The sequence below is a fragment of the Mycteria americana genome, chromosome 5, assembly GCF_035582795.1.
Source record: "Mycteria americana isolate JAX WOST 10 ecotype Jacksonville Zoo and Gardens chromosome 5, USCA_MyAme_1.0, whole genome shotgun sequence".
NCBI classification, from domain to species: domain Eukaryota; kingdom Metazoa; phylum Chordata; class Aves; order Ciconiiformes; family Ciconiidae; genus Mycteria; species Mycteria americana.
In genome coordinates this window covers 32,683,978-32,703,834 of record NC_134369.1, presented here as the reverse complement: position 1 = coordinate 32,703,834, position 19,857 = coordinate 32,683,978, and the positions used below count along the sequence as shown (strand labels likewise).

At 40.4% G+C, this 19,857-nt stretch overlaps 2 protein-coding genes across 2 annotated transcripts in view; one reads left to right on the top strand and one right to left on the bottom strand.

Moving 5' to 3' along the window:
- VPS39 (VPS39 subunit of HOPS complex) overlaps nucleotides 1–17,330 on the top strand; it is a 30,187-nt gene extending 12,857 nt beyond the window's left edge. Inside the window, exons 13-25 of the mRNA XM_075502777.1 lie at nucleotides 600–743; nucleotides 1,284–1,425; nucleotides 1,717–1,803; nucleotides 5,155–5,228; nucleotides 5,863–5,961; nucleotides 9,399–9,516; nucleotides 9,971–10,099; nucleotides 10,569–10,671; nucleotides 11,611–11,656; nucleotides 12,842–12,991; nucleotides 13,154–13,288; nucleotides 13,854–13,945; nucleotides 15,120–17,330. Of these exons, the coding sequence (XP_075358892.1) occupies nucleotides 600–743; nucleotides 1,284–1,425; nucleotides 1,717–1,803; nucleotides 5,155–5,228; nucleotides 5,863–5,961; nucleotides 9,399–9,516; nucleotides 9,971–10,099; nucleotides 10,569–10,671; nucleotides 11,611–11,656; nucleotides 12,842–12,991; nucleotides 13,154–13,288; nucleotides 13,854–13,945; nucleotides 15,120–15,195 (1,395 nt within the window). The 3' untranslated portion in view covers nucleotides 15,196–17,330. The remainder of the gene's footprint in view (nucleotides 1–599; nucleotides 744–1,283; nucleotides 1,426–1,716; nucleotides 1,804–5,154; nucleotides 5,229–5,862; nucleotides 5,962–9,398; nucleotides 9,517–9,970; nucleotides 10,100–10,568; nucleotides 10,672–11,610; nucleotides 11,657–12,841; nucleotides 12,992–13,153; nucleotides 13,289–13,853; nucleotides 13,946–15,119) is intronic.
- The window catches only part of CAPN3 (calpain 3), a 233,842-nt gene that overhangs the window by 102,119 nt on the left and 111,866 nt on the right, over nucleotides 1–19,857 (bottom strand). The window lies entirely within an intron of this gene.

The following is a 19,857-nucleotide window of genomic DNA, read 5'->3' as shown; positions in this document are numbered from 1 at the left end:
TATTTTATTTCTAGTAGCCTTCTGAAGAGGGCTTGAGCTCCTGATATTTTTTTTTTTGTTTGGTGACTATAGTGGAGGACAGTGTATCCAGGAGACATGTCAAAAGCATGCATTAAAAGGTGGAACAGGAGGTAGTGGGTGCTGTAACTTCCTGTCCTCTTTATTTTGTTGTAACTGGAATCTGAATTGTTCTGTTGCCATTCTTACTAGACCAAAAGGAAGCTTGTGTCTGAAGGAGGATAGTTTTTGTGCCTAGTATTTAAAAACCTAAATTGTTCTCCAAATGTTTTAAATGTCTCCTGACTTCTCTAAAATGTGTCTGTTCAGGTTAACCGAGTTTCTTTCTGACTATTTTCTCAAGACTCTGGACATCTTGCAAAACTATAAATTTGCAAAACAAATGTATACACCTGAATGTGGTGGGAAAGGTGATGTGTTGAATAGTTAGTAACAATAAAAATTCTTTAGGCAACAGTTGATTAAACCAAGTTATCAAATTGGTTTAATCTAGTCTTTTTACTTGGTGGGTTATATTTGTTGAGGTGGGATGGAGAAATCCATGGCCTTTTCCTGTTAAAATTTCATTTGATGTCCTGCAGAAAAGAAGTCAGCTGGTGAAGAAGCTAAATGATTCTGACCATCAGTCCAGTACCTCACCGCTCATGGAAGGAACACCCACGATCAAATCCAAAAAGAAGCTGCTACAAATCATTGATACCACCCTGTTAAAGTGTTACCTTCATGTGAGTTTTTGCCTCACCTAGAGGCCTTCCCTTCAGTGTGCAAGCTCTGTTGGAATTTCAGGCTGAAACATTTGAGAAGGAGGATAAGGAGCTACTTCAGAAATTATCACACAACTGTCTGTCTTTCGTCTAAAAATGATCTGAGAAACTTTGGTGTTAGCTGGTTTGCTCGCTGATCAGGAACTAGTTTCATGGAATAAAGCAGATGTGTCTGTTTCTGGTCGGTGCCTCTCAAAAGAATGTGGCCTTGCCTGTCTGTTTTGAAGTTGCCTTGTACTGTTAAATGCAGGAGAGTATGATCTTTGCTGTCAACAATGTTTTTCAAAGCTGACCTTTATTCTGGAAGGGGGGGGGGGGGGGGAAATAGCTCTGATACATTGTTTTCTTTCTGTCCCAACAAATTAGGGAAATGAAGATGGGCCTTGTTCTAAGATGTTAAACTGTCACTTCTTATGCTATAAGACTTCCCCCCCTTCCAACTCGTTTTGTACTATAAGGTTAGGAGGTGCGCATGTTTAAGTGCTCCCTTTTTGCTTGCAGACAAATGTAGCACTGGTGGCACCATTGCTACGTCTGGAGAACAATCACTGCCATATTGAGGAGAGTGAGCATGTACTAAAGAAGGCACACAAATATAGTGAGCTGATAATACTGTATGAGAAGAAAGGTCTGCATGAGAAAGGTAGGTATGAACTTGGGGTGGGGAGAGGAGAAGGGCTAGGAGCAGGTATTCCTAGTATTGAGTTTTAACTTGTCTTCAGTGAGCAGGCAATATTCTGAAGAGACTTTGTTTCTGGTTTCTGGGTCTGTCTTGTGATTAAATCGGTCTTTGTTCCAGTTACCCGTTTGGCCTGTGTGTTTAAAACAAAATTTTGTCTCTGGTAGCAGAACAGGAAAAATGCACTTTTTTGTCATTCAAGTTGGAATGATACTTGTGATTACAAAGGAATGAACCTTTTTGTTTTTCTGAAAGCATTACAGGTACTGGTGGATCAGTCAAAGAAAGCCAACTCACCTTTGAAGGGTCATGAGAGGACAGTGCAATATCTGCAGCATTTGGGTGAGTGTGAAGGAGAGCATTGTTTTTGCGAAGGTGTTACTCTTATTGGGCTTAGCGGTTTTTCTACTGTTCAGCAACTTGCTAGAGACTTATCAAGCTAAAAGGTATCCTTGTCATCTTGTCTGGTTTCTTGCATAATGCAAACTTCAAAGATTAGTTCATGAGCGTCTTGTTGAAACTTGACTATCTTATTGGAAAACATTCCTTATTTCTGGTAAAAATTTCCATTGGTAGGAAATACACCATAGTATTTTGAATTTTCTTCCAGTGATGATTTACCATCACTGACAAAAGGAAAGTCTGACTTCTTGGTTAGGCTTTCCAACTGAAATTCTGACTTCCAGTTGCTGGGTCTTGTAGTATCTTTCCTGAGATGAAGAATCCTATATGAAGTTTTTGTTTTCTGTGTATAGGTAGATATAGGTTATAACCTAACAGTTGTAGTTGCTGGTCACAGCATCATGGTAGGAACTTGCTTGGTTGACTATGCATTGTGAACTCCGAAGTCCTTTTTTGGTTTTGCTACTTTTGAGAATAGTCCCCTCCCATCCAATAATATTATTTATTTCTAAATGCACAACTCTTTAAATGTATCACCCTACTAGTTTGGTAGTGAGTAGTTTATGAGGGAAATACCTTTGTTCATCTCCTAGTCTTACACTGTTGGCAAAGTTTGATATTTTTTTCTATAATTACTTCTTTTAAGAACTCCTGCTGGCTTCTGTTAACAACATGTTTATTCAGTGATAATACATTACGTTTATTCAGTGATAATACATTACTTACAATGACGTTGAGACCTTTCCTGTTTGTGCCATGTCTCTCAAACTTATTCGCTGGTGTCATTTGGTAATGTCACTCATCTTAGAGAAGTGTAGGTATGTTATATTAAGCATACAGATTTACAAAACAAACTTCTAATATTTTTAAAAAAATAATTAGGTCAATCAAGATGAATTTGTCAAGATGACAGATGTCAGCTGTTTGTTTGTTTTACCTGAGACTGATGATGTTTAAGACCTATAATTATCCAAGTTGTCTGGAATACTTTTCTAAAATTTTGGCAGCTTGCTAAATTTCTCTTGGTCTTCTGGAACTTCTCTGGTGCTTCAGGACCTCCTGAAAATCAGTTTTCCTGTATGCTTCTTGCTCAGCTCTTTGATAAAGAATATTTGGGTCCGTTCACTTCGGAGTAATGAAGCAGCGTGGAAACAATCTAGAAAGTTAACTATTGCTAATAAATGGAATGTTTTACGCTAGTGTCGCAGCTTTTCCCTCCAAGTAAATAGCAGAAGTGTAATACTCTGCGTGTGTGTTTTTTAACTGCACTACCCATTCTACCTTGATTAATTGATAAGTGTTACTTCTGGGAGTCCCTTGAATAAGATGATAAAAGCATTTCAGACTATGGGGTTTCTACAGATTTTTTTTTTTCCTCTGCTCACCCTTTGGTAAGGCTTCTGTAGTTATGAGATTCTAATCTAAGTAGTAATTGATTTTTTTTAAAATGATTTTTAAATTTTAATTATGCAGGATGTGTTTTTAGTTGCTTTCACTTACATTCTGAGTGAAGTAGAAACTCTTCTTTAGTCATCTCTTGTCTATAGGTTTTTAGGCATTTAATGAAATGTTCTTAAATAGTTCTCGGGTAATTACAGAAAATTTTATCCAGGCTTGTAGCTGTGGTCTTTTAAGTCATCAAGTATGTATTACTGAGTTGGGTTTGATACTTGCCATATATCAACAGAGTAAGCACTTATTGCATCAAAGCAAATATTAATTGTTAATTCTGTGATTGGCCATGCCCATCAAAAATATACTTTATCTGTGCAGAGTTAAGCACAAGAGAATGATGTATTTGATTAGGTGGTAGATAGTGTTCTGTATTACAGTATTCCTTATCTGTTAGAATAGTGTTATGCAGAACTTCTTCCTATTATAGCTCATATTTAAATCAGTGATTTGTTCCTGATAAAGTTTAGAAATTCAGCGTCTGCTTTAATTCTAGCAGCACAAAGCATCCTTGCCTATGATCTTCAGTGTAAATCTCTATGCAGCTGAATGTTATGTGCTGAGGGAGCCAGTTGTTTTGTTTTGTGGTGTGATGTTGGCCTTTTAATATTCTGATCTATAAGCTTTGGTAGTTACTTGATGAGTTCCTCTTCTTCTTCCATTTTGAGTAGGTTGTAACTTCATGTTTGATTTGGTCGTGATTTCAGCAAAGGCAACTTGATCAGTGCCTTGGAAAGGAGCTATTCTAATTAATCTCACACTTGTTTATAAGGAGTTAGACTTTTTCTTCTCTGTCTCTTGTTCTACATGAGAACTTACTCCCATGATTTGTCCTGTTCTTTATTTAAATCTTCTCAGTGAGGCTAGCAAACCCATTACCATACAATGCCCTGTTAATTCAGAAAGTTAATTGAAGTTCAGACCCATGACATTAGTGCCGTTTGCCAAGTCACCGTTTTGTTTCTGAAACTTTGAAATCTGCTATTCTGGGGGCTATTTTAATCGTTTTACTTCATAGCACTTATCTTCTTGTTTTTAAAATACTGCTACTGTGAAGATGCTGCTTGTTTTAAATATGTAAAACAAGTAACTTACTCCTGATGATACTGTAGGATGAAGAAAAGCAAGAAAAGCAAACAATGACTGCCTTTTTATAGGGTTGGTGTAGGTTTCTGGTTCTTGTATAGTTGTGTTCTTGCATTGTTCAGGCAGTGAATGCCTCAGTGGGTTCTGATCAGGAGGGTGGGGGGAAGTCATGTTTTCCTAACAGGTTTTATTAACTTCGTGAACCAAATTGTCCAACTGAAAGTATTCTTTTAAAGAGGCAGGTCCTAAATTTTCTTAAAAGCTGAGAAGTTATTACCTGTCATGTAGTTTCTATGCCAGTTAGTTCAGTACTGTGATGCTTTACTACTTGTTATGAAGTATTTGACCCTTTTGCTATAGAAGCCATTAGATGGGCAGGCTGGGAATGGACTGAAGGAAATTACACAAGTGAAAGTACAGTCTTTTTCTATCCAAATAAAAACAAATTGTAAGGGAAGACTTTTGGAATGTGATTAAGACAACTGAGCTTGGTTTTGGTCTGAATTGGTTATGTTTGGTGGCACTTAGTATTCGAGTTAATTCTTGTTCCTTTTTAAAATCATGTTTGCAAAGTAATGAAATTGTGGCTTTAGCCTGGAATGTGTGATTTGGTTGACTTGAGCGGGGGAAAAGAAACGAACCGGATTCTTCCTGTAAATTAAGCTTTGGTGGCTCTGAAATCATCTGCTTGTGTTGTGAGTAGATAGATCTTTAGGATTTTAACATTGAGCACTGCTGCTTTTTGTATTCCAGGCACAGAGAACTTGCACTTGGTATTTTCCTACTCTGTCTGGGTGCTAAGAGATTTTCCTGAAGATGGACTGAAGGTAAGTGTGGTTGAAACAGGCACCTTGCCATTGAGATTCTTAGTGCAGTGTATGGAATTGGAAGAACTCAGTGTAAGAAGGCATGTATTAATGCTAAATCCAATTAAATATATAATTCATATTTTCTATGTTCAGTACTGTGGTAAGATTAGCAGTAGATAGACTAGGAGAGCCTTTCAGTTTCTCATGCTTTTCCATTCTTAGAATACCTTATCTTGTAATAGGTAGCTAAGAACTTTTGATACAATATTTAATGTTATTGATGTCATGCTTTTTGCACAAGAGCCTGGTTGAATATTTAAATGTCAAATGTTAATTTGCCTTTCTTATTTTCCCTTTCCTCTTTGATATAGAACTGACTTCCTATATTTGGGAAACATTGGGCACTGTAAAAGAGTGTTAACTAAGGCAGAAGTGGGGATGTTTGTTAATCCTTTCAGATGCAAGATAGCTTCTGAGTGCCTAAATAAGCTGCTCAGTTTTTTTATACTTCTTGTGCTTATCTTTGGACATATGTGATGGTATGCTGGGCTTCAGTACCTCAGAGAAAATACACTGTGGCACTTTAATTAAAAAAAAAAAAAAAAATTAAAAAAAAAATCACCATTCTGTGAATAAAATTTTGTTTAAACAGATATTTACAGAAGATCTCCCTGAAGTGGAAGCTTTGCCACGAGACAAAGTGCTCGGTTTCTTGATAGAAAATTTTAAAAGCTTAACTATTCCGTATCTGGTAAGAATTCAATCTGTACTAGTGCATTACATTCAGTACAATATGTTACGTGTAAGGCCTTAGTTCTCCAGGCATTGGAGCCTGATGCTGTCTTAGAGAATGCTAGCTTTGCTGTTAAGTTAGAATCATAGAATGGTTTGGGTTGGAAGGGACCTTAAAGATCATCTAGTTCCAACTCCCCTGCCATGGGCAGGGACACCTTCCACTATACCAGGTTGCTCAAAGGCCCATCCAGTCTGGCTGTGAATGCCTCCAGGGGTGGGGCATCCACAACTTCTCTGGGCAACCTGTTCCAGTGCCCCACCACCCTCATAGTGAAGAATTTCTTCCTTATATCTAATCTAAATCTACCCTTTTTCAGTGTAAAGCCATTACCCCTTGTCCTATCACTACACGCCCTTGTAAAAAGTACCTCTCCAGCTTTCTGGTAGGCCCCCTTCAGGTACTGGAAGGCTGCTATAAGGTCTCCCTGGAGCTTTCTCTTCTCCAGGCTGAACAACCCCAACTCTCTCAGCCTGTCTTCATAGGAGAGGTGCTCCAGCCCGCTGGTCATCTTCGTGGCCCTCCTCTGGACTCACTCCAACAGGTCCATGTCCTCCTTATGTTGGGGGCCCCAGAGCTGAACACAGTATTCCAGGTAGGGTCTCACAAGAGCAGAGTAGAGGGGGAGAATCGCCTCCCTTGACCTGCTGGTCATGCTTCTTTTTATGCAGCCCAGGATACAGTTGGCTTTCTGGGCTGCAAGCACACATTGCCAAGTCATGTTGAGCTGCTCATCAACCAACACTACCAAGGCCTTCTCCTCAGGGCTGCTCTCAATCCATTCTCTGCCTGGCCTGTATTTGTGCTTGGGATTGTCCTGACCCGTGTGCAGGACCTTGCACTTGGCCTTGTTAAACTTCATGAGGTTTGCATGGGCCCACCTCTCAAGCCTGTCAAGGTCCCTCTGGATGGCATCCCTTCCCTCCAGCATGTCGACCACGCTGCACAGCTTGGTGTTGTTGGCAGGCTTGCTGAGGGTGCACTCAATCCCACTGCCCATGTTGCTGACAAAGATGTTAAACAGTGCCGGTCCCTGAGGAATGCCACTCATCACTGGTCTCCACTTAGACATCAAGCTGTTGACCACAACTCTTTGAGCACAACCATCCAGCCAGTTCCTTATCCACCGAGTGGTTTGTCCCTCAAATCCGTGTCTCCAATTTAGAGACAAGGATGTCATGCGGGACAGTGTCAAATGCTTTGCACAAGTCCAGGTAGATGATGTCAGTTGCTCTTCCCTTCTCCACCATCGCTGTAACCCCATCGTAGAAGGCCACCAGACTTGTTGGGCACAATTTGCTCTTAGTGAAGCCGTGTTGGCTGTCACCAATCACCTCCTTATTTTCCATGTGCCTTAGCATAGTTTCCAGGAGGATCTGCTCCATGATCTTGCCAGGCAGAGGTGAGCCTGACTGGCCTGTAGTTCCCCAGGTCTTCCTTTTTCCCCTTTTTAAAAATGGGGGTTATGTTTCCCCTTTTCCAGTCTGTGGGAATTTCACTGGACTGCCATGACTTCTCAAATATGATGGATGGTGGCTTAGCAACTTCATCTGCCAGTTCCCTCAGGAGCCACAGATGCATCTCATCAGGTCCCATGGACTTGTGCACCTTCAGGTTCCTTAGGTGGTCTCAGACCTGATCTTCTCCTACAGTGAGTGGTTCTGCATTCTCCAAGTCCCTCCTTTGCCTTCTGTGACTTGGGTGGTGTGGCTTGAGCACTTGCCAGTGAAGACTGGGCAAAAAAGTTGTTGAGTACCTCGGCCTTCTGCATATCCCGGGTAACCAGGTCTCCTGTTTCACTCTGGAGAGGGCCCACATTTTCCCTAGTCTTCCTTTTATCACTGACTTACCTATAGAAGCTTTTCTTGTTGCCCTTGGCGTCCCTGGCCAGCTTTAATTCTATCAGGGCTTTAGCTTTCCGAACTGGATCCCTGGCTGCTTGGACAATTTCTCTCTATTCCTTCCAGGCTGCCTGTCCTTGCTTCCACCCTCTGTAGGCTTCCTTTTTGTGTTTGAGCTTGTCCAGGAGCTCCTTGTTCATCCATGCAGGCCTCCTGGTGTTTTTGCCTGACTTCCTCTTTATTGGGATGCATCGCTCCTGAGATTGGAGGAGGTCATCCTTGAATATTATCCAGCTTTCTTGGGCCCCTCTTTCCTCCAGGGCTTTAACCCATGGTACTCTACCAAGCAGATCCCTGAAGAGGTCAAAGTCTGCTCTCCTGAATTCCAGGCTAGTGAGCTTGCTATGTGCCCTCCTCGGTGCCCTAAGGATCTTGAACTCCACCATTTTATGGTCGCTGCAGCCAAGGCTGCCCTTGAGCTTCACATTCCCCACCAGCCCCTTCTTGTTGGTGAGAACAAGGTCCAGCATAGCACCTCTCCTCGTTGGCTCCTCTGTCACCTGGAGGAGGAAGTTATCAACACATTCCAGGAACCTCCCGGATTGCTTATGCCCTGCTGTGTTGTCCCTCCAACAGGTATCAGGGTGGTTGAAGTCCCTCATGAGGACCAGGGCTTGTGAATGTGAGGCTGCTCCTATCTGTCTATAAAGGCCTCATCCGCTCAGTCTTCCTGGTTGGGTGGCCTGTAGCAGACCCCCACTATAATGTCACGTGTCCCTACCCTCCCTTTAATCCTGCCCCAGAAGCTCTCAGTCGGTTCCTCATCCATCCCCAGGCAGAGCTCCATGCACTCCAGCTGGTCATTGACATAGAGGGTGACACCCCCTCCTCATCTCCCCTGCCTGTCCTTCCTAAAGAGCCTGTACCCTCCCATTCCAACACTCCAGTCATAGGAGCCATCCCACCACGTCTCTGTGATGCCAATAAGATCATAGCCCTGCAGGCGTGCGCATGTGTCTAACTCCTCTTGTTTATTCCCCATGCTACGTGTGTTTGCATAGAGACATTTAAGTTGGGCCCCCAATGAAGCTGAATTACTGGCTGGAGTGGCTGGAATTCCTTTGTGCTGCTCTTCAGGTGCTCTTCTGCTGACCTGTGATCCTCCTCCAGGCTCTGGGCATCTGTTGCTGGCACTGGTATCAAACTGGTAGGAGTGGGATGGATTGAGGTTCCCCTCCCTCAGCAACTTTAGTTTAAAGCCCTCTTCACCAGCTTGGCAAGCCTGTGACTGAAGATGCTCTTCCCCTTCTCTGACAGATGGACCCCATCAGGCCCTAGTAGACCAGGTTTCTCAAAGCGAGTCCCATGGTCTAAGTAGCCAAACTACTGGCTGTGGCACCAGTCTGGTAACCATTTGTTGTTGTGCAAAGGAAAAATAATTAAAATATATGAAATCCTGAAGTCAAGCTTGGTAAAGGCAAGCATGGAACTGTTGCCTGCTTGTGACAAATTACTTCCCAGAGGAAGTTTCTATAACTGAACGTGTATTTACAGGAACATATCATTCATGTCTGGGAAGAAACCGGTGCAGACTTTCACAACTGTCTGATCCAGCTGTACTGTGAGAAAGTGCAGGGCTTAATGAAAGAATATCTCAATTCTTTCCCTGCAGGTATGTTTAGCCTTTTCTGGTGGGAAGACTAGGGGCATGGGACACATGTACTGCTGTAAGCCTTTCCTGTTCATATACAGAAGAAGGTATCCCAAGTGATGAAGGAACTGGTGCAACAAAAGTTGTGGGTTTGCAGGGAAGTCTAGTTTATCGCCTCCCTAGAGATCTTATGGCACCAAGTGACACTTTGTTCATGATTAAGTGTAGTGGCAGCTACTGCTCCCTGAATTCTACATGTTAAGGGTAGGGAAGGGTCTTGAATAACGGAGTCTATTGTTTAACCAGCTGTTTGGTGTGTTTTACGGAGCTGAAATAATTTGGCAGGTGCGCCAGAATCCCATATAACAGTTTCATCAGCATTTGGTTCCTCCTCATAATGATTTGTTTATCTTCTGTCTACTGGTGTAGTGAAATAGTTGTCTTACCATAGCTTATGTTGTTTTCTTCCATATAGATAAAACTCCAGTGCCTGCTGGGGAGGAAGGAGGAGACTTGGGGGATTACCGGAAAAAGCTTCTACTTTTTCTGGAGAAGTCTAGCTGGTATGAACCTAGTCGACTAATTAGTGACTTCCCCTTTGATGGTGAGTTCAATTTCCGTAAGTTAACTAAACCCTAGCTTATGGCATTGTACAGCAAAATCCCCTCACTTATTGTAGAATCATGGTTACTAGAAACAGAAAAGATGGCTGTATCTGTAGTTGTAGGGCACTGGTGTATATACTAACTCTGTTTTTACTGGCGCAGTTGGGTTTACCAGTCTCTGCAGGAGTCCTGTAACTGTTGGCCTAAGACCTGGTGGTGTCTCCTATCACTTAAATATTTAGCTTAACTTTTTGATGAGCCTGAATCGCTCAACAGATCTGAAGTTTGTTGTATCTTAAAGTTACTTAAGAATTCATAAAATGTTACTGAGGCTAGCGTGAAGTAGACTTACAGTGTCAGTGTAACTTTAACCTGTGCTCAGACTATAGTTCTGTTAGTCTGGTCACTAATGGAGCTTATGTTGTTTTCTCTGTGTAGCTATTGACTAATCGTTTATGCTATCACTAGGTCTCCTAGAAGAACGTGCTCTGCTCTTGGGTCGTATGGGGAAGCATGAGCAAGCTCTGTTTATTTATGTTCACATTTTGAAGGACACCAACATGGCTGAAAAGTAAGAATTTTTTCACTTTTTTTACTCACTGCCCTGTAGATAGGGTGTGTAGTGAACTGTTGCTGCATGTGGAGCATGAACGCTGTAAGCCTTCAGGATCTTGTGGGTTTCCGTGTTTTCTTGACTTTTAGACTCTTCTAGGTATCTGTTCATTTACAAATGATGATGCTGAACCCTTGAGGCTTACCTTTTCATGCTCTTCTGTCATTGCTCTTTAGAGCAATATGACTGCCGTCAGTGAGTTCTTTGTCTCCACCTGCCCTTAGCTTGTGAACTTCTGCATGTTGTTTTGCTTTCTTTCTCTTTTGAGAGACACTTACTAGCCCAGAGGCAAAGTTAAGCTTCTTCAGTTAGCAGAATCCTCTGTAGTAAAGATGTGGCATTTTGCTAGATGTATCCTGTCGGGGAACCTTCTGAGTGAATCTGAAGTACTTGGGTGAAAACAGAATTAACTGACCTGGCAAGTATATCTGAACATTGGGGCCTGTTCAGCATAGCTTCTTTTAGAGCTAGTTTCAGCAAATACCTGTTAGAGGACATTCAACTCTGGTATGCAGTGTACACTGATAAACACCTTCTCTTTGTGATTCGGGTACAGTAATTAGATATATGTACACATGTATTTATGCTATGATATGTTGATTGGAGATATCTTTTTCCTTTTTTCACACAGCTGAACTAAATTTAGTTTCTGCATGAAAGCTTTTAAAGTTGATTGGAAGTGAGAGACTTGCACAAAACCTCCCTTTTTCTCAGCATTGTCATGCAGAGTAAATGGTGTAATTGTTGTGCAGCTTGATTAAGTGATCAGAATTGGATGTACAGTCAGTTAACTTGGATGGCTTCAGTAATCAAAGCTGTTAAATGTTAATTTCTGTGGACTGATTGTCTGGGTTTCAAAACTGTCCCTGCATTTCACTTCATTCTTCTCTGTTCTAGCTACTGCCATAAACATTATGACAGAAACAAAGATGGCAACAAAGATGTAAGTAGCTTCATCTTTGCAGTCTTCCTTTTCAGTAAGGATGTATGTCGTGGTTTAACCCCAGCTAGCAACTAAGCACCACACAGCCGCTTGCTCACTACCCCCACAGTGGGGTGGGGGAGAGGATCAGAAGAATAGAAGTCAGAAAACTCGTGGGTTGAGATAAAGACAGTTTAATAGGGAAAGCAAAAGCCACGCAAGCAAAGCAAACAAGGAATTCATTCACTACTTCCCATTGGCAGGCAGGTGTTCAGCCATCTCCAGGAAAGCAGGGCTCCATCACACATAAAGGTTACTTGGGAAGACAAACGGCATCACTCCGGACATCCCCCCCCTTCCTTCTTCTTCCCCCAGCTTTATATGCTGAGCATGATGTCATGTGGTATGGAATAGCCCTTTGGTCAGTTGGGGTCAGCTGTCCCGGCTGTGTCCCCTCCCAGCTTCTTGTGCACTCCCAGCCTGCTCGCTGGTGGGGTGGGGTGAGAAGCAGAAGAGGCCTTGACTCTGTGTAAGCACTGCTCAGCAGTAACTAAAACATCCCTGTATTATCAACGCTGTTTCCAGCACAAATCCAAAATGTAGCCCCATACTAGGTACTGTGAAGAAAACTAACTCTACGCCAGCCAAAACCAGCACAATGGTTCATACCATGTTAGGGAGTTTAAAATTTTCGCTCTGTATAGACTTTTCAGGGTTTGTGTAGGTGGACAGGAACCTATGTATAAGCTCTTGGAATTACTAGATGATTGATTTCTTTTTTTTTTTAAATTATTATTGTTACTGTATCACTGGAGTTGAGCATATATTCTGTAGCGAAAGTTGTGATGTAATTCAGAAGACAAAATACTGTGTGTGTATTCCGCATACTTCTACAGAAAACCTAATGTTAAAAACCAGTGAAGTGTTGGTTTCTAAAGAGTATGAATGAGTTACATAAGATGAGGGAGGTGTGATTAAAACTAGTTTTATAGAAGAACTTTAGTTTAGAATGCAAGTCTTAGAAGGCCTTGAACATCATTGATACTTTTCAGTTTTCGTTGTTTTAAGGTAAGAGCTGTTTAAATGAGCACTTCAGAATTTTGAATGGCATGGGAACAACTTACTAGTACCATTCCTGGGTTCTACCAGCACTGTCAACTGTGTATGTGTGCAGTGGTTTCAGAATTTTCCTTTTGTGTGCAACAGGTCTATCTGTCACTGCTCCGGATGTATCTCTCCCCACCTAGTGTTCATTGTCTGGGACCAATCAAGATGGAAGTGCTGGAGCCTCAAGCCAATCTGCAGGCTGCTCTGCAGGTTTTGGAACTACATCACAGCAAACTGGATACCACCAAGGTAAGAAAGACTTGTAGGTACACAGTTTGTACTATTGGCAGAAGGTACTGGAGTAGGCAGGTGAATGGATTGTAACAGTGTCAAGCTAAATGTGTCAATTTCTATTCTATTTTGTTCTCTATTCCTTTTTAATTCTTCCTAACTAAGTATATTTTGCTCCAGGCGATAAACCTCCTCCCAGCAAATACACAGATTAATGAGATTCGGATCTTCTTAGAGAAAGTCCTTGAAGAAAATGCCCAGAAGAAAAGATTTAATCAAGTACTCAAGAATCTTCTCCGTGCTGAGTTTCTGAGGGTATGTACCCACCACCTGTCATTTATAGGAATGGTGTTTTAAAACTGATCCTCAATATTTAAATTATCTGTTCCTTATACAGAATGTGTGTCCTCTAGATGGTGCTGTAGTGCACCTGAAATTAGTAGATGTGCATAAAGTAGATTGAATGTCCCTTTATCAGGAGATGGCAAGTACATTCATTTTAGTTTGGATGAGGTGTGTCCTTTTGCTGTGAGTCTCTTGACTCACAGAGCTCTAGTGTGCATTGCAGGATGATCTCGGAGAGCGTGGACTGGATTTCTTTCAAATAAACTAAACCAGATGATGCATTTCAGTAGTTTACCTGAACACCCCTTAGTGGTTAGACTGCCTTAGTCTGTGGACCAGACTGGTCGAAAATAAAATCCTGCAATTTATATGCTCTGTTCTACAGACCTGCTTCTTTTGTGCTGCACAACTTGCTAATGTAGGTATAACCACTGAAAATTAAACGTTGTGACAGGTTTCAGTTTCACCAGACTAGAAGGGAGCTGTGGTGTGGCATTGCTTTTTGAGCAAGTTTGGTGGTTTTATTCTTCTGTAGGTCCAGGAGGAGCAGATCTTGCATCAGCAAGTGAAGTGCGTTATTACAGAGGAGAAAGTGTGCACTGTATGTAAAAAGAAGATAGGTAACAGGTGAGCAAGCATGTGCCTTAAAGCTTGGGAAACTGAATCAAATATGAATCTTGTACACTTAAACTAAGAATGTTGCAAACTTGAAATGTGTATATACGTGAAGAGGACAGCAGTATGAGGGTGACATTTGAACAGTGTTTGAATTGGAAATTACATCACTCAAGTGGGTGGCTGGGAAAACGTCAAAGCTTTAGTCAGTGAGGTTTATTGCAAGAGTTTAATCCTGCTTTCAACAAAGGGGAATAAAATCCCTTCAGAAACTCGTAAGACTTCTTATTTCACAACTCTAGAAGGTAGAAGATAACTTCTCATACTGAATTTGGAAGATTTTCTAAGAACAGTGCCTACTACCTGCTGCTTAACTAGAATTAAGAAGGATGATATAAAGAATCTCAAACTAAGATACACGTGTAATAGTTTTCTATATCTGATGACTTTGTTGTTCCCTGGCTGATCTACATTTTGTAGCCTAATTATCTTAAGACATCTAAAAGTAGAACTAATTCACTCGATACCTGGATGCCAATAACTTTTCTTCTACCATTTGTAGTAGGTAATTATGGGTTGGTATAGAATGCAAATTTTATTTGCCCTTTTTCCTATTTGAACTCTAGTGAAATGCCACATGACTAGCTTATTCATTGTTTCTCTTGTTGATGTGAACCCTTCTGAGATATCAGGAGCATTCACAATGATAGGGAAAGGTTTTTTTTCCAAAACACTTTAATGAACATAGGTCTAAATATACTTACTGCTGTGCATATTCAATTTTTTGCTGTTAGTGTGTAGCATGTAGCATCAGAATTTAAATTTGCATATGCAGTATTGTGTTAGTTGTCTAGGATTTTTCTAATGCTGTTAAGTTCAACAAAGTTTTGAAGGTCAATCATGTCAGTATGTCACCCAGTCTTTAATTAGTTACCAGTGACTTCCAAGTAGTGTGCCTATAGAAATGAAAATAGATACTGTGTTTTTTTAAATGATACTCTTACAAAATCCATAGAATTCTTTTGTCTGGTTTTCTCAAGAATATATTCAGGCTATAATTTAAACAGGAAAGTGTCAGCTTTCATGTAAGCTTCTTTTTCTGATTCTGACACAACTTGGATGTTCTTGTTTCAATAGGGGAAACTGTTTGTATTGACAGTTGATTTTTGTGTTCTGTCTCTTTCAGTGCATTTGCTCGATACCCTAATGCAATAGTTGTGCATTATTTCTGCTCCAAAGAAGTCAACACATTGGACGCCTGACCTTGTCATTGTCAATAATCCCAACATTCGTATGAAATTCAGAACTGACGACTTAAGAAGTTGATGCCTCTGAGATTTTTGAGGCTTGTTGCTAGGTTCTCTTATACTGGGTAGAAGTCAATTGTAACTGTGGGCTGACTGTACCTATCTGGCAATATTGATTTACTAGAAAATGACTTTAACCATGTTGTTATAGTGCTGGCAACTACACTGAACCTCTCGGTACTCAGATGAAGAATAAAAACTGATTTTTGTAGTGAGTTTTGTATTGCACTCCAACCTTGCGAATGAGTTGTTAGACAACTGTTGGGCATTCACCGAAAGTCAAGTTTTACTATAAAACTTACTTCCATAGGGTGACAATGTTGTGATTTGGCCTTGTATGTAAATAGATCTTTCAAAAAAGAAAATTCCTTTAAAGTCTTTGCGGCTGTATCAGTGTTGCATGGAGATCACCAGGTGTTTGGCACAGAGAAGGCTTCTGTGCCTATTTCTAGACCTAGAGAATTTTACTTTCATCTCAGTAATGGGAATGTATAAATGCTGGCCAAAGGAATCCTTTTATTGATATTCAGTGTTATCACCTGACCTTCTGATAAGCAGAAGTTCCACAGGATGTAATAATCTACAAACAGTAGGTACCACTAGTAAGCCTTTTTATTCTTTTTACTTTAGTTTGAGAGCTGTAAATTGAATTAACTTGTGTGTTGTTTGCACTGAATGAGTTCACTCTCAGCATGAGTGGAAGCTCAGAGACTATTCCAAGTTCACATCTGCACTCATACCAAAAAGCAAAGGACATGCTGTAAAGCAACTTCTGAAGGGAGTGAACTTTAGTTATTGCTTGAGCTTCTAGACTACACTTGAGATTTGTGTATATAAAGTTTTTTGGTCTCTGGTTCACTTTGCAGCATTGAAATAAAATCCAGACTATTTGAACATCTCTCTATTTTAAATGCTCTAGAACTGTGTTCTGCTCAGGCTGGTACTGTTCTTAAGTTACTCTTGGGCCAGAAGTCTTAACTACAAAAACTAGATTGTACCATACTCCTTGTAGGCTGTAATATTTTTGTCTAACTTATTTTTCCACAAACTTCAATCTATAGCAGATTGGTATGAGGGATATTAAAAGGTTTGATTGGTGCAGAAAGAATCTGTGCAGTGGTAATAAAAAGGCAGCAGTAGCAAATAACCAAATAGCTGGATATCTGACTTCTAACATCCTGGTCTAGCAATACTTATGAATATGTAATTATTAAATAGTATGGAGCATGGCATGTAACTACCAGATATCGCATCTTAACGAACAAGTAGACGAATAACGCCTGTCTGCCTGAGGTGTAATTGGATCTCAGTTAACATTATAGGTTTACTTAAGCCATTGTTATGCGAGTTTTTTAGGAACAGATCTGCTGTAGCCTGACAAGTCCTAATTCACTCTCATTTGCCAGTGTTAATGGTTTCCCTTGATAACTGTCTGTTTTTTCCCTTTCCACATGTGTTTGTATTTATTGTTTGTATGCCATGCATTCTTATGGATTTCTTAGTCCAGTGTTTTGCTACTTCTGTACTTGGATGTCTTAGGCAATATTGCTACTGATGTCTTTCTGCAGAGACTGGGTAGAGGGAATCTGTGGTGTTAATGTTTTTAACCTTGTATTTCTTCTATTTGAAGAAGAGAGCCTAAAAATACTTATATTGGATTTGCACATTCTGTATAGATCTTTATATACTAGTTCAGGTACAGAGGGAAGGTGGTTTAGGAGAGTTGTGTTTACAGGTCATTGAGAATGAAAGAAGGGTATTTAAAAAGTCCCTGTATTCTTTGTATACAGATATAACAATATTGCTCTGATTTATACCTTTCTTATGTTTAGTACTGTTAATCTGATTTTTTTTTACCTTCATTATCTGCTACCAGGAGAGCTGTATTCACATATGAGGATCTTCATTGTGCTCTTACTTTCATGGTTAAAGTTGTGCCTCTGCTCACCTCCATTGCATACCTTTTACAGAGATGTGGTTTGTGATGTAATTTTTTTTTTTTGTCTTGGTTCTTATAATGTGGTTTGGGTTTACTAACCATGCAGCAGGTTTATCTAAAGCAATAGACTGTAATAAATATTGTGAACCAGTGTGTGTTTCAATCATTGTGCAGTTAAGCTTCTCTGGGCTGCTGTAAATGTTTTTATATGTTAGTCCTTGCTTTCTCCTGGAAGTCAGACCCAATGCAGGGGCTCCCAGTACCACTCCTGCTTTAAAATGTGTAACTCAAATGAGGTTATGTCATATGAGAACTGTCATCACTTCTCAACTTTGGTTTTTTGATCTACAGGTTTATAGTATGCTTGCAAATGTTCTCAATATCCTACTAAAACCACTTTTGTATTCTCTCTTTGAAGAATGTTTTTGAAAGTCTTGTACCATTAAACATGTACTTATTAGAGAACACTAAAATTACTGACAATTTTTTTTGAGTGGTAGTATGCTATTTCCGGGTGGGGAGGGATGTTGAACTCTGTGTGACAAAATCGGGAAATGTTTAGGTTCACAGGTTTGCGGTTGCTTGAATTGTAGGTCATAGACTAGTCTAGTGTTGGAAGTAGAATATAGAACTTCAGTTTTCCCATACTATAGAAATGGGAGATAGCAACACTGAAGAAGAGTCTTTGTGTCCATGTCAGACAATTAGTATATTGGTATTTCTGGAGAAAACCAACCCACCAAAAAAACCCGCCAAACCAAAACCTTGATAGCATCCTTTGGAATCTTAATCTCTTCTAATTATGCAGCTGCAAGTCGCTGCATCTCCGCTCTCCTCTCAGTGCTGCTAATGGGAGCAAAAGGGGTCCCTTGCAATATCTATGCACATTTTAAGTATTATGTAGTATAGCTGGTGATGGTGTCATTTGTTCATGCTTGCTGATAAAAAAAATAACTGAATGAAATGTACATCTACCTTTATCACTAAGGGGATGCTAATCCAAGCAGAAGTGAAGTTACCAGGTGTGAGGCCATCTTTGTTGCCTCGTGTTTTGATGCCATTTTGCTTTCTTGGTTTCTTAATCTGCTAGGAAATGACAAAAGCAAGTAGCTTCTCTTTGGATATTAAATTGGCTGTCAACAGTGTCTGTAGATAGCTAAAACTGCACACAAACACTGCTAACGGATAATCTGTTGACTATGAAACAATTCTTAAGCATATGTTCTAAAGAGCTTTCAGTTTTTCTTGTGAGAAAAATTCAAGAGAAGTTCTATAAACGTGAGATCCTTGTGCTGAGATTTCACCACAAGAGGACAGAACTTCAGGAGAAGACGGGTAAACCTGATTTTAAATGCAATTGGGCACTCACAAGATAAAATACAGGTTTTATATACCGCCTGTAATAAACTGTTGAGAATAATTGTGATTTCTCCATGTTACTTTACTATGTGAGGCTGCCTCAATTTTCCTGTAACTTATGGTCATGAGCTATATTAGATTAAATATAAATCAATCACACTCCTGGTTCTGTAATTTTTTTGAAGATAAATAAAACCTAATATGACACTCCTTCACTTTCAATGCAGTGCTATGTAGAAATGCAAAGAAACTGCTTTTTCAGCCGTGTGTCTATCTTTACCATACCATTTAGTATGGTACCATACCATGTGTCTATCTTTACCATACCATTAGAGAGCTTTACAGCAGTTGCTGGCTGTTTTGTGATAGTATGTTTGCTTTTTGCCTGTGCCTTGACTGTAAGTCTGTGAATTCACTAATTGGTACTGACTTGTTTGTGTTGTAAATGTCAGTGCCTGTGCTTTATTAATTTTCTTAAATTCTGATCTAGTGACTGACACTAATGACAGGAAATGATTAATGAATGGGACCTTGCTGAGAATGTGTCACATTCTCACGTTTGTATGGAGCTGGTGACATGCTGCATTACTGGCTTTCATACAGTCTCTGTGACTTTCTAATTGTTGAAACACTTAAGTTTGTTTTTTTGGCCTGCTGCTTCAGTTTAAGCTCTTTATAAAAAGCTCCAGACAAGCCAACTGTCAGCAGCTGTTAACAAACTAATCGCTTCCAGTAAACAATTTTCTTTACTATTTAAATATTTTTTTTTTTTAAAGCACAATAGACTCAAAAAAAAATCTATATCTGTTGGACAATTTCTCAAGAACCTTTGGTGGAAGAATCAAGACTATGCCACATGGAAAGGAGAATAAAGGGGGGCTTGCGCAGGCCGCTCACATAGCGAGAGGTGAGATGTGGTGGAAATTAATGTTTGCTGAGACATCCTAGAGCAGATCTGAGTGGAGACACCACGATTTGACCTCCCTGAAACTTCTCTGAACAGTTAGTCAATCGCAAATTCAGCTTTGCTTCAGGCTTGTAAGACGGAAATTTCTTTCTATTTAGAAACATTCTTTTAGGGTATGCTGAAACTCTGAAAGGGTTTGAAAGGGCCAAAGTCCTGGACCAGGTTGCTGGAACTGAAAGAAAAATCTGTACTGGGCATTTTGAGGTTGCGGCTTAATCGTGGAGCGGTGCTTCCTCCTACCCAGGGCTTCCTTGTTCAGTGCTGCTTTGCTGCCTTTATCTTCTCCCAGTATTCGAAAAACCTGCCAGCGAGGTTTTGAACTGGGCTGTTTGGCAAGCGCAGGCCACGCCTC